This window comes from Tenrec ecaudatus, chromosome X (assembly GCF_050624435.1).
Source record: "Tenrec ecaudatus isolate mTenEca1 chromosome X, mTenEca1.hap1, whole genome shotgun sequence".
Lineage (NCBI taxonomy): Eukaryota > Metazoa > Chordata > Mammalia > Afrosoricida > Tenrecidae > Tenrec > Tenrec ecaudatus.
In genome coordinates, this window is record NC_134548.1 from 150,085,381 (window position 1) to 150,098,089 (window position 12,709).

Here is a 12,709-nt window from a genome sequence, read left to right on the forward strand (position 1 = left end):
ATTCATTACTTGTTAAAAGAATGAATTTTCAAGGGCAACGCGATAGTCGCTACAAAGTGCTCAACCCCCAAAACACGAATTAAGGTAATTTCTAGGAATTTTTAGTGTGAAAGGAAACTTCAAACCCATTTGTATAAATGTTTGAACGTTTTCAAAATAGAAATCGATTTCTCCCCACCTCTGGTACTACAATCGCAACAAACAATTTTACAAAGACCCAGAAAAAGTAAAACCTCCTCCATGATCTTATTTTCCTTGAGATAACATGGAACAGCTTGGCATAGATCTTTTCAGAATATATGAGTAAAAACACACATACATTCATGTATTTTTTAATTACAGGTTTTTAGAAAAATCCTTATAGATTTGACAAATTTTATACATTTCACATACAAAGCACATGAAATCTCTTTGTGGCATAAATGGGAATTATATTACTTTTACGGTTCTGTGTATTTTTTTCTCATGTGGAAATCTATTTGAACGTTTTTCTATGTTGACACATGCCCATCAGATCTTGTATGCTGGCCTGATAATCTAGCTTATGGATACTCCTAAATTTAATAAAAACCCAAATAGATGGACATTGAGATCATCTTTAATCTTTTATTATAAATAATAATAAAGAGTATAATTTTCTTAAGCCAGGGGACAGGCACAAATTCAAATATTCATAGCAGTTCATTAATAATGTAATTAAGGCAAACCCACTAAGACACAGCTGTATCTTTGAAAACATCTTTTTATTAACCTGGGCTTTGTTGTTTTGTGAAAGCTACTTACTGGGTTTCTCTTAGTTATATATCTGTTAACTGAAAAACAAAATGAAAGAACTATAAAATTATATTTTGGCACATGGAAAAGGCCTGGAAATAACATACAACCATTATACAAGTAGCTCTGTTAAGTGCTTTTCCTGCATTTGTGAGTGCTATAAATGTCTCTTGGAGACCCTTCGTGGCGTAGTGCGTGTAGCACTGCTAACTGCAAGGCCAGCTGCTTAAACCACCAGCCACTCCGCAAGGGAAAGACTTTCTACTTCCATAAAGAGGACTTTGGGGCCAGGGCGTGGTGCCCCAACAGACTGGACTGGAAAACACTCCTAAAGATCAACAAACAATCCTTTAACTAACTACAAGTTTTCTTTCTTGTTGTGTTTTGTATTGTTTTGGTCATTGCTTTGTTGTATATTGTTGCTTGGTTGTGCTCTGTCTTGTGTTTGTGCATGTTATTATATCTGCAGGTCTGTCTAAATAAGATAGGCTGGATGAACAATTGGAGGAGAAAACAATGGGATTGATAGTTCCATGGGGACATGGGAGATGGGAAGGTGGGGGAAAGGTAGTGGTGTTAATATACCCAAGGACAAGAGAACAGCAAGCGATCCAAATCAGTGGTGAGGAGGGTGTGTGAGGCCTGGTTGGGCATGATCAAGGGTAATGTAACTAAGAGGAATTGCTGAAACCATGGTGGGGACTGAGCATGATAGTGCGACAGGAGGAAAGTCAAAGGAAATAGAGGAAAGAGCTGGGAGGCAGAGGACATTTATAGAGGTCTAGATAAAGACATGTACATATGCAAATATATTTATACAAGAGGATGGGGAAATATATCTATGTGCATATATTTATAAGGTTAGTATTAAGGTAGCAGAGGGACATTGGACCTCCACTCAAGTACTCCCTCAATTCTATGATGCTCACCTTCCCGACACAACCACTGAAGACAAAGTGGGTGAACAACTAAATGTGGTGAAGAAAGCTGATGGTGCCCAGCTATCAAAAGAGATAGCGTCTGGGGTATTAAAGGCTTGAAGGTAAACAAGCGACCATCTTGCTCAGAACCAATAAAGCCCACATGGAAGAAGCACACCAGCCTTTGTAACCACAAGGAGCTGAAGGGATCAGTTATCAGGTACCAAAGAACAAAAAATCATTACATTGCATGCTCATCTCCATGATATGATCGCTGAAGACAAATGGGTGCATAAGCAAATGCAGTAAAGAAAGCTGATGGTGTCCGGTTATCAGGTATCAGGCATCATCAGAACAAAAAATCTTATAGTGAATGAGGAGGGGAGTGTGGAATGGAGACCAAAAGCCCCTATGTAGGCCACTGGACATCCCCTTACAGAAGGGTCTTGGGAGGAGACAAGACAGTCAGGGTGCGATGTAGCAAGAATGAAAAATACAACTTTCCTCTAGTTCCTAAATGCTTCCTACCCCATCCCCCACTCCCACTGTCATGATCCGAATCCTACCTTGCAAGTCTGACTAGACCAGAGGATGTACACTGGTACAGATGTGAACTGGAAACACAGGGAAGCCAGGGCGGATGATCCCCTCAGGACCAGTGGTGTGAGTGGCGATACTGGGAGATCATTGGGAGGGTGGGTTGGAAAGGGGGAACCTATTTCAAGGATCTACATGTGACCTCCTCCCTGGGGGACATACAACAGAAAGGTGGGGGGAAGGGAGATGTGGGACAGAGTAAGATATGAGAAAATAATAATTTATAAATTCTCAAGGGTTTAGGAAGGGGGGGGTGGGGAGGGAGAGGAAAAATGACCTGATGCCAGGGGCTTGGGTGGAGAGTAAATGTTTTGAGGATGAGTGCAATGAATGTACATATGTGATTTACACAATTGATGTATGTAGGGATTGTGATAGGAGTTGTATGAGCCCCTAATGATAAAAAAACAATGAGTTGCAGTCTTGGAAACTCACAGGAGCATTCCTAGAGGAACTGGCCTAGACGGTTGCTATGAGTCAGAACTGACTTGATGGCAGTGTTTGGTTTTCCCATAATGTCTCTTATACAATAAATTTACAATCAATTTATTTTCAAATGTAAAATAACCATGATGTAGCCTTTGAACATTTTCCAGGTAAGTATCACAAGCATTAGTCTCATCTGATTTGTGTTAATGTTTCCTAAAGCCCTGTGAAGATTGTGACAGTTGAATGCTTTTATTGGGGGGTGGAGGGGGGTGTAAAAAAAATCACAATTTGTTTCTTCTTTTCAGTTCAGAAAAACTTAATGAAAAGAGAAATTTTTAAATTCCATGTCCTGAAAGTCCTAATAAATTTCCTATTACTTTCATAGGATGTCAAAATAGACTAAATTGCTCACCACTGTATTTTCTAAGAATATTTCACTGGTATATTACTGGGAACACCTGGATGTTTTTACCACTAAGTGGGATGGGTTGGTCAGGACTAAGGTTGGGGTTCTATTCTAGAAAATGACAAAAGCCCAGCAGGCAAAAGCAAAATGATCCAACAGACTCTTGCCAGATGTGAAATCCATCCAACCTTCCAAACTCAACACATTCAGCACACATTGATTTGTGTGTAATGACTTCGAACCAGGCATGCACTGGGTGCTAAGGAGGAAACAAGATAAGGTGCCTGCCTCCATGGATCTGATGTCACAGTTTTCGAGACTTGTTTTACCCCTAAACAGCGAGCACGGCAGGACATGCCAAAGTCAGCTATCTTCCTCTGCTGAGCTACTCCAATTCTATACATCAGAAGAATTCTGATGAAATAGATACGAAAAGTCCACTATAAAATGAACAACAGGATAAAAAAACTCTCAACAAATACACATAATTATTTTGTCTTTTAAGGGTGATTTTGACATGAATGCTACAAAAATTGAAAAATAATAGGGGTAGTGGTGTATGTGTGTGCTCTTCTGTTTTTAGGCTAGAGAAATACCCAGCATATCTTAGCTTTCAGTTTCTTACTCTAGGTATTTGAATATTGCACTGCACTACTTAACTTTGTTTTCTTGAGCTACTTTTTGAAATCTTCTATTTAGTTCTTTGACTTCATTTCTTGCTCAATTTTGTACTCAACATTGATGTTAGATCAAGTCCTTTTAGACGTGCATTTTGGTCTTGTCTTCCTTTTTTCCTGTCTTATTCGATGATCTCTTGCTTTATTCATGTAGGATGCCTTGAAGGCCCTTTGGTGTTCAATGCATCAAAATGACTCTTGAGATGGTTTCTAAATTCAGGTGGGATAGACCCAAAGTTGCCCTTTGGCTTCTGTAGATTTGTTTCCATGCTCTTCCGCTTTAATTTGAACTTGAGTAGGAATAATTGGAAGTCTGTTCTGCAGCTAGCCCCTTGCCTTTTATTTTTTAATATTAATTGGCTTTTTTTAAAAACAAATGAACCAACATACAAATTCACATATACGAGAGGGTACTCCCCGCCCCCAAACAAACAAAAAATGCTCCACTGGTCGGAGCCTTCATAGTATGCATTTTCCCCAGTAGGCAAGCATCAGGCAACTTGCTCAAAGTTAGTGCACCCAATGGCATCACCTGGGAAGGTTCCTTCTGGTCACAACAAATGTTTTCATAAAAGCAGTTTCACTTGAACCTCATTTTTTTGTGATTGCTGATTTAAGAGAAAAGCATGCAGCTGTGAAACTTTGTTTCTTATTCTGGAAAAGTGCCCCAGAAACTGTTGTGATATTGAAGATAACTTACAAGGGCAGTACTGTGGGGGGTGGGGGGTGGAGAATTCAAGTGTATGAATGGTTTTCTCATTTCCAAAAAGGTGAAATGTCGATTGATGACAAACCTTGCTGTGGATGTCTGTCAACTTCCCGAATGGATGAAAATGTAGACAATTAATGACTGACAATGGACCATTGAAGAGATGGGGAAGTGATCTGGAGTATATTGGAGTACAGGTTAGTGAATTTTAATGGTTTGCCTTCTGCAAACTGAGTGTTCAGAATTTAAGCTCTAATACCATTCCCTCCTCTGGGTTTGGATTTTATTATGTACAATCCTTGGATCACACCGGCTGGTGTGCTTCTTCCATGAGGACTTAGCTGATGCCTCATTAGAATGGCTGCTTGCTTAAGACAAGCCGTTAAAACCCCAAATACTATTCTTTCTCATAGCCAGTCCTTGTATTTAATCACCATTTATGATGGTAAAATAAAAGTATTTCAGATGCTTAGGTAGTTGGCCTTGAAAAGTCTTATCATGGGAAGTCCAGGGTCAGGACTGGAGGAAGACAACAACCTTCAGATATGCAGATGATACAATCTTGCTGGCTGAACGTGAAGAGGGCTGGAGCCATAAATGATGAAGATCAAATGAGAAAACGTTGATGTTTTCCAGGATTTCATTTTAGGATCCACAATCAGAGCTTATGGAATCAGCCGTCAAGGGATCAAATGACCTATTGCATAGGGCGATCAACTATGCAAACATAAAAAACCATTCCAATTCATACAGAACCTGTAAGACAGGGTAGAAACATCCCCATGGATTTCCAAGAATGTAACTCTTTATGGGACTTGAAAACCTCATTTTTGTCTTGAGGAACAGCCGATCGTTTCAAACTGCTCATCTTGCGGCTAGCAGCCCAACTACACCACCAGGGTCCTATCAACCAACTCTTTTTAAATGGGTAAGAGGTAAAGATGCCACCCTGGGGGCTAAGGTGAACCTGACCCAAGCCATAGTATTTTTAATAATCTCATATGCATGAGACAGCTGGGCAATGAATAAAGAACCTGGAAGAATTGATGCATTTGAATTATAGTGCTGGCAAAGAATACTGATTATACCACAGGCTGTCTTGAAGGAAGGACAGCCAGAATGATCATGTACTGTAGACATAGTGTCAGGAGGGCGTAGTCCCTGGAGAAGGACATTCCACCTGGCAGAGAGTCAGTAAAAACAAAGACGACCTTCAACCAGGTGGAGTGCTTCAGTGGGTGCAACAACGGGCTGAATCATAGCAAGATGGTGAGGACGGTGTTGGACCAGGCAGCATTATATATGTTTGTCTATACATACGTGTATGTACACAGACACACACTACAACAAACCCTAAACTCATTGTTCTTGGTTATGAGGCCAGTCTGTTTAATGGCAAAAACCAAATGCTCATTAGATTGCCGTTCTTATTCTAGAAAAGGCATTTAAAAGGGGGAACCTTGCATTTCATGAGTGAGTTAACTTCATGATATTGATCTGACTTCAAAATACATTTGACAGAGGTTTTCCTTTGGCTGGAAAAACGAAAGGTTGATTTTGTTGGTGAGTCACTGAGGAGAAAAAAACTATTTACTAACTACTGCCCAGGGCCTAGTTTCTATCTTTTTCTGGTGATAAAATAATGCCACCAGAGAATCTGGGCACAGCATACATGAACCACTGTAAATCACAGAGGCATTACTCCCTGTTTTATTCAAACAGTCTATAACAAATGCATGGATATTGACTCATGAATTAATGCAATGATAAGATTATTTTTAATCCTTCAAGTATAATGTTACAGTATCAAGGCAGCTGCTCTACCACATTCATATCTATCACATTTATATATATCATTTTCAAAAAGTTTCCATGTTTCTCTATGGAAAATTTCATCCTGCCCCCTTTATAAGTGGGTTGGAAGAAGATAATGAGAAGAGGGAGGGGGCTTGATGTCCAAAGAGCTGAATATGAGGACAGTGTCAATGCTGAAAGACTGTATCATAACACTCGGGAATATCTAAGCTGGAAGGAAATGAGGAATGGAGAGGGATCCAATTAATATCCCACAGGGGATATTATAATCTACTTAGTTTAATTAACTTCAACCTTAATGAGATTTTTCTTCCCAAAATAATATGAACAGTACACCAAGCTTGGTCCATTGCCACACGCAATCTCTCTCTCCTCCTTCAAACTAATTAAATGGGAAAGGATATAGGAAAGTCACAGAATGGAATTGCCAAAATATGGAACTGCCAAACTTACTTGCGTCATAGCTTGGTGCCTGCACGCTCAGATTTTATTGTATGAGAGGGCTTCTAAATGTTTGTGGAAGAATTCCATTTGTTCCATGAATTTTTGGAAGCACTCCCCTCCCCCTCCCAGTGGTGGGTGGTACTTCCAAGATCTGTGCCCTCACCCCACAGCCTCATCTGGAGAGGGGTATTTCCTTGCTCCCAATGTCCAATACCTCTTGGTTCAGTTTTGAAGTAGCTGAATAAATTGAGTGAGCTGACAGTGGCAGATTAGTTTTCTCATAATTATTCTTAGCAACTGGATTATTTTAAGGCCAGAAACCAATGGAGCCCTAAGAAAGGGCTTTCCAACCCACCCCAAACTACCTGGTTGAATTGACTGCTCAAAAATTAAGCTTTCCTTTATTCTTTTCTCTTCTTCTTCCTTTTGTTGTTCTTTTGCGGATGGGAGAAGAGTTGCAACCACCTCTTTCCTTCCTAAAGCCTTCCGCTGGCTTTGCTCGGACACCTGGAGCCGGAATTTGTCTATTACACCATAGTGGCAGGTGCGAACGTCTCGATGACGAATCACACTGGAAACATCAAAACACAACAAAGGCGGTTTAGGTTTCTGGGAGGCTGTCAATCAGCATGCAGCAAGTCAATACAATCAAATATGATTCACTGGCAACCAAATACCCGATTAACAAACATTTGCTAATGATTGGGTGTGTGTATCGGGGATCCTAGTCTAACCCCCTTCAAAATAAGTCAATCTAAAATATTTGATGAAAGTACATACTCTAAAACCAATCAAAAGTTTCTTAAGTTCAAGAATGGTAGGTAGAAAAAATTCATTTGGGCAATGACTTTCCCACCCTGGCTATTTGTGTACAGCAATATGTATTCAACAGGAATACAAGTCTCCTCCACATTTTAAATGCTCACTTTATGCCATTTTGTTGTTCCAAAACACCTACCTACATTTGCACCCATTTTTGCTAACAGCAAGAAATCCAGAGAGCATTCTGGATTTTTTAAGAAAGGGCAAACGTGCGTGGAGATGCTCAGCATTTGCTTTGCAGGGAGCCGGGTGGTGCTGCCTAGTTCTTCTGGGAAGGGCACTCAGCAACCCGGCGACAAGCCACCATGGGCTTTGAAGTGCATCTGTGAACACTCCAATGTTGGTGATGTTTCCAGTTTTACGTGTTATGTGGTCTGATGTGGTAGGCCATTCTCAAGGGGCAGGGGTGGTGGTGGTGGTGTCTGTGAATTCTCAAAACCTTTTTCCCATATAAATAAAATCATAATTGTCTCTTTGCTTTACGCCATGTCAGCTGAAGAAAGGTGTCATGGGAACGCTCTATGCTCTGATAGCAGAAGAAAGTTGTCCCTGAATTTGTTTCTTGCCCACGGCCTCCTAAATGTCTGCAGCCATTTATTTTTCAAGTTATAAAGCTCATCCTAGACTTGAGGGTGAATTCCATGCACACAAGTAAAAATAAGCAATTGGATAAGGGATTAAGCCACTATGACCAATGCAACAGAAAGTTAACAACAAACTTCTATGTGGGGTCGGGGGAAGGGGGGTGGGGTGAAGCTCCTTACTCAACTCGCTGCCATTGAGTCGATTCAGACTCATAGCGGCCCTAGAAGACACAAAAAATTGGCTCAAAAGGCAAAGGTGGACTGCCCAATAAGTAAGGTAAGTATGGGCTTCCTTTTGCTTACAGAGGGATCTGTGCACTACAGATTGGTAAGGAACAGATCAGTATGTAAGCACAAGGGATCCCATGCTTACCTTGTTGAATGGGCAACCTTGTCCCTGTCAGGGACTGTAAATGCGCAAAGAGGCTTTCAGTCTGGAGGAAGGTGCTGTGGGATTGGGAGAGAGGCTGATGTCAGTCAGATCTGGAAACAGAATCTTTGCTATAGAAGACCTGGGAGCTGCAGGGGGGGTGGGATGTGAAAAAAATTGTACCCCATGGACCAGTAAGCAAACACAGACCAGGCTCTGTTTACCTGGCTTATTGAGTAAATCAGTGCTGGACAGATTTCCTTTGCAAGTGACTGTCTACCTTCGAACTAGTTCTTACTGCCTGCAGTGTGTGAACACCCAGAGACATACGCACTGAGGTGGCAGATGTTTTGTGAGGTATATTTTCACCACCACAAACAAAGTCTTTTGAGAGAGAGATGGCAAAAATATGGATGGTCTCTGAGATACAGCCGTTCAGTGCTGTGAGGGCAAGAAAACATATTGCAGCACAAAGCTTGCTGCTGCCTATTTTCTCAGAACGCCAGGTGCTCTGCTGACTCAGCATCCCTCACCAGGGGGCCAGTCAAGAGATCCATCTGGTCAGCACTGGTTCACAAGTGAAAATTAAATACACACAGCTTGACCAAATACCCATTTATCTGACACTCAAGGAGGAAATTATCTGGAAGGGTTCAGATAAGCTTTTACAGATGACCAGTTACACACTTGCCTCTGGTGTGTATAAATTAACTCCCCAGCTTATGAGTGGCAGCATTTCAGCTGGATTTACATTACCGTTGGTTTTAAGTTATGGAGTAGTAACCTTCCCCCAAAGGTCACTATAATAACAGGATGGTCTGTAGAACGCTACAGTTCCCTATGATTATAATGTTAGCTGAGGAACTTGGAAAGGGATGAAATCAGAACGTAACTTGCTTAGGCATGGCATGTTCTCAGTAGAAGCACAACAAGGAAATAAACGTTCCCAGGAACATCCAGATACACATCAGTGCCCATCTAATGAACTATTAGGCAGGGCTTGTGTGACCTGTTTGAAAGCGCTTAGGAACTTTTTAAGAGAGTTTTGATAAGAGACTTAAACTTGCAGCAAAAACCCCACAACTATAAGACATGCCTATGTAGAAGCAGCTTCAGGAAAGGCCCCCTTGCAAGTTTAAAAAAAATTAACACACTTAAAACATGTTACCAGGAAGTGATTTTGACTTACATATCCACACAACACTGAGGCTTTACTGCACCTGCAGCATCAACGACAACATACTTATTTGGAGTAGTACACAAAACTGAAAGAAAAAGTCACAATGGCCATTAGTGTTTTTTTAAAAAATAGATTTGTTTCTCTAAGTCTAACATTAGCAGGGACCAGTTAAAACCCATAGTGGAGCCCTAGTGGTGTAGTGGTTATACATTGGGCTGCAGGCCACACGGTCAGCAGTTCAAAACCACCAGTAGCTCCCTGGGAGAAAGGTGAGGCTTTCTACTCCCGTCAATGGTTACAGTTTTGGAACCCCACAGGGGCAGTTCTACCCTGCCCTATAGGGTCGCGCTGAGTCAGAATGGACTCGAAGGCAAGGAGTTTGAGTCAAACCCTTCAAAGAGACTTAGACAACTCACCTTTGAACTTTAAGGCAAACTCATAGGGATTATACAGTGTCAACACTTGCTTATGTGTTGACTGATCATCTGCATAAAAGATTAGCTCCGTGGGAAACACAAACACAGGAAGGGACCCTTCCACTAATTCTGGTTGTCTTTTTGGTTGATGCATTGGCACTGAGTCCCCCTGGCTGCAGCTCCTGTTTTTACAGTCTCCAAATCTAGTCTGGGTCTGCCTTAGCTTCAGTTAAAAACTCCAAAGCATTTTGGCAATCTAGAAAGAGGAGGGAGAGAGAAAGAAAAACGGTATTATGTTCATTTTCATTCATCTGTGGTTCCCATATCCAATCAGCACACCTTCAGAGATGACTCCAAATCACTTAAACATGATTTCTGGCTTTTTCTATTGGCTTATGGCTATAACTTTTAACAAACTGTACATTAAAAAATAAACACACACAAACTCCTTTCCCATTCAAGGAGCAGTTGAATGAGATCTTGCAAGCTAATATCAATGGTAGGGGCCCTTTACTAAAGGAATAAAGAAAGCCCCTCCCCCCCAACCTTCAAACAAATCATGTATGTTTTCTGGCTTTTCCCATTGACTTATTTCTATAGCTTTTACCAAATGATACATTAAAAAATGAACACCAAGAAAAAAAATTCCCCAAACACACAAGCTCCTTTCCCACTCAAGATTACGACCAAACATCAACAGCAGAAACCCTTTAATAAAGGAATACAGAAAGCTCTCCCCATCAAATCATTCCCCCACGTTTAAATGTGCATCAAAGGCGCATCACTGTTTTTAAACCTTAAAAAAATGACTGGGTTATGCACTGCCTGAACGGAATTTTAAGTGAGCCCATCACAATTCTCAGGCAATTAAAAAGAGAAAAGTTGCTAAGGTTAAATGGGAGAAAACATGAGAGTCACCTTTCCACCCCTTTCAAGAATGCCTTCTTTAGTGCCTTCTGACAACAGGGCAAGAAGCCCAGGCAGCACAATGGTTCATGTCTTCAGCTTTCAAAAGGTCAGCAGTTCAAACCCACTAGGGTTCCACTGGATAAAGATGTGGCAATCTGCTTTGCTAAAGATTTACAGCCTTGGAAATTCAATGGGACGGAGTTCTACTTTGCCCGATATGAGTCAGCATCGACTCCATGGCAATGGGTTCGGTTTTTCAACAGGGGAGGGAGGATGCATTTAATCTTTTTAATCTATGGAACCCCAAGACCAGCTAAAATATTTTGAAAGGAAAGTGTGGAATATTGAAACCTGTCAGCAGTGTTTTGCCCTTTCTGTGAAAAATCAAAGTTCCTAAGCAGGCTTTGGCCTGAGTGGCCCGCAGGTGCCTCCTTCTCCCCCACATCAAGCACACAGGCTTTGTGAGTGCCACTGAGTCCCACTCCAGAGCTGCTGTGGATTCCTCCCAGGGCTGCTTCAGGATGTCCATCATCTGTAGCTGGCAGAATTCCGACTGATCAGTACGATGCTAATTTTAATTGACATATATTCCAATCACGCCCATACTGGGGCTTTTTCAATAAAATGCAAAGGTTAAAATACACACATTCAGAGAGAAAGAAACTGCTTGGTTTTACCAGCTGTATTATCATTCTGGTTGAGGCTTTTAGCAGATAGGATAGCTACCATAAAATGCATGTATTCAAATGCCTATGCTTTCCTTTTTAGTTGAAGGAGCTGAGGAAATTGACAAGAATGATGTCAGAGGCTGAGCAGATACAAGAAGATGAGGGTTTTGTCCTCAAGAACCTCAGGCTGAATGGGGGAGCCCATGTAAATAGTTAAGGTACTGTAATTGTACAGAACACACACCATGTGGCATAAAGTGCTAGGCTATCAGAAGACTACAGAACAAATTCTACTGGGGAGAGGCCAAGCAATGGTACGTGGAGTGGTCCTTAAGGAAGCAAAGGGCACACATGCATGTGTTGTGGAGACAGGGAGGTCATTCAGATCAAGGAATAGCATCAACAGAAGCACACTTTCTCTCCCTGCCAGTCGATGCCGCCTAGTAGTGACCTTATAGGACAGGGTAGAACTGCTCTTTAGGGTTTCTGAGACTGTCACTCGTTATGGGAGTAGAAATCCCCGCCTTTTCCCAAGTAAAGGCACAGGAAGGGCCTAGTCCATAGGCTCTCAAGTCAACCACCTTATGTTTTATCTGCACCTCTTATAGCATGATTGCATTTCATACCAAGGTGGGTTTCCTTTTGCATTACTCTGTCAACGAGTGAAAAGGACCTCAAAGGTCCTTTACACCTCTGAAGATTTTCTTTAGTGATAACGGCTAACATTTGTATGAGTCACAACAGATTATAAACTTTTTTAAATGGCACATATTGAATGACAGATATCTAGGGCTTTGAAAAGTGTGTGGAAACAATTGAAGCAGAATAGAATTTTGCCACAGACTTTTTGAAGCCTCCTCATATATGCAAATCTCTTGGATACACTTGCTGTGGGCCAGGCAATGTTCTGAGTGTTTGCTACAATTATTATTAATTATATTAATAATATACCAATATTATATTTTGATACTTATTGTTATTATTATTAT

General features: G+C 41.1%; 1 protein-coding gene across 2 annotated transcripts in view; it reads right to left on the bottom strand.

The window, feature by feature from the left end:
• MOSPD1 (motile sperm domain containing 1) overlaps positions 1–12,709 on the bottom strand; it is a 38,504-nt gene that overhangs the window by 5,817 nt on the left and 19,978 nt on the right. For both annotated transcript variants that reach the window (XM_075538163.1, XM_075538164.1), the window contains exons 2-4: positions 10,144–10,399; positions 9,737–9,812; positions 7,137–7,342 (exon numbers count right to left, since the gene is read on the bottom strand). In XM_075538163.1, the coding sequence (XP_075394278.1) occupies positions 7,137–7,342; positions 9,737–9,812; positions 10,144–10,297 (436 nt within the window). In that variant the 5' untranslated portion in view covers positions 10,298–10,399. The remainder of the gene's footprint in view (positions 1–7,136; positions 7,343–9,736; positions 9,813–10,143; positions 10,400–12,709) is intronic.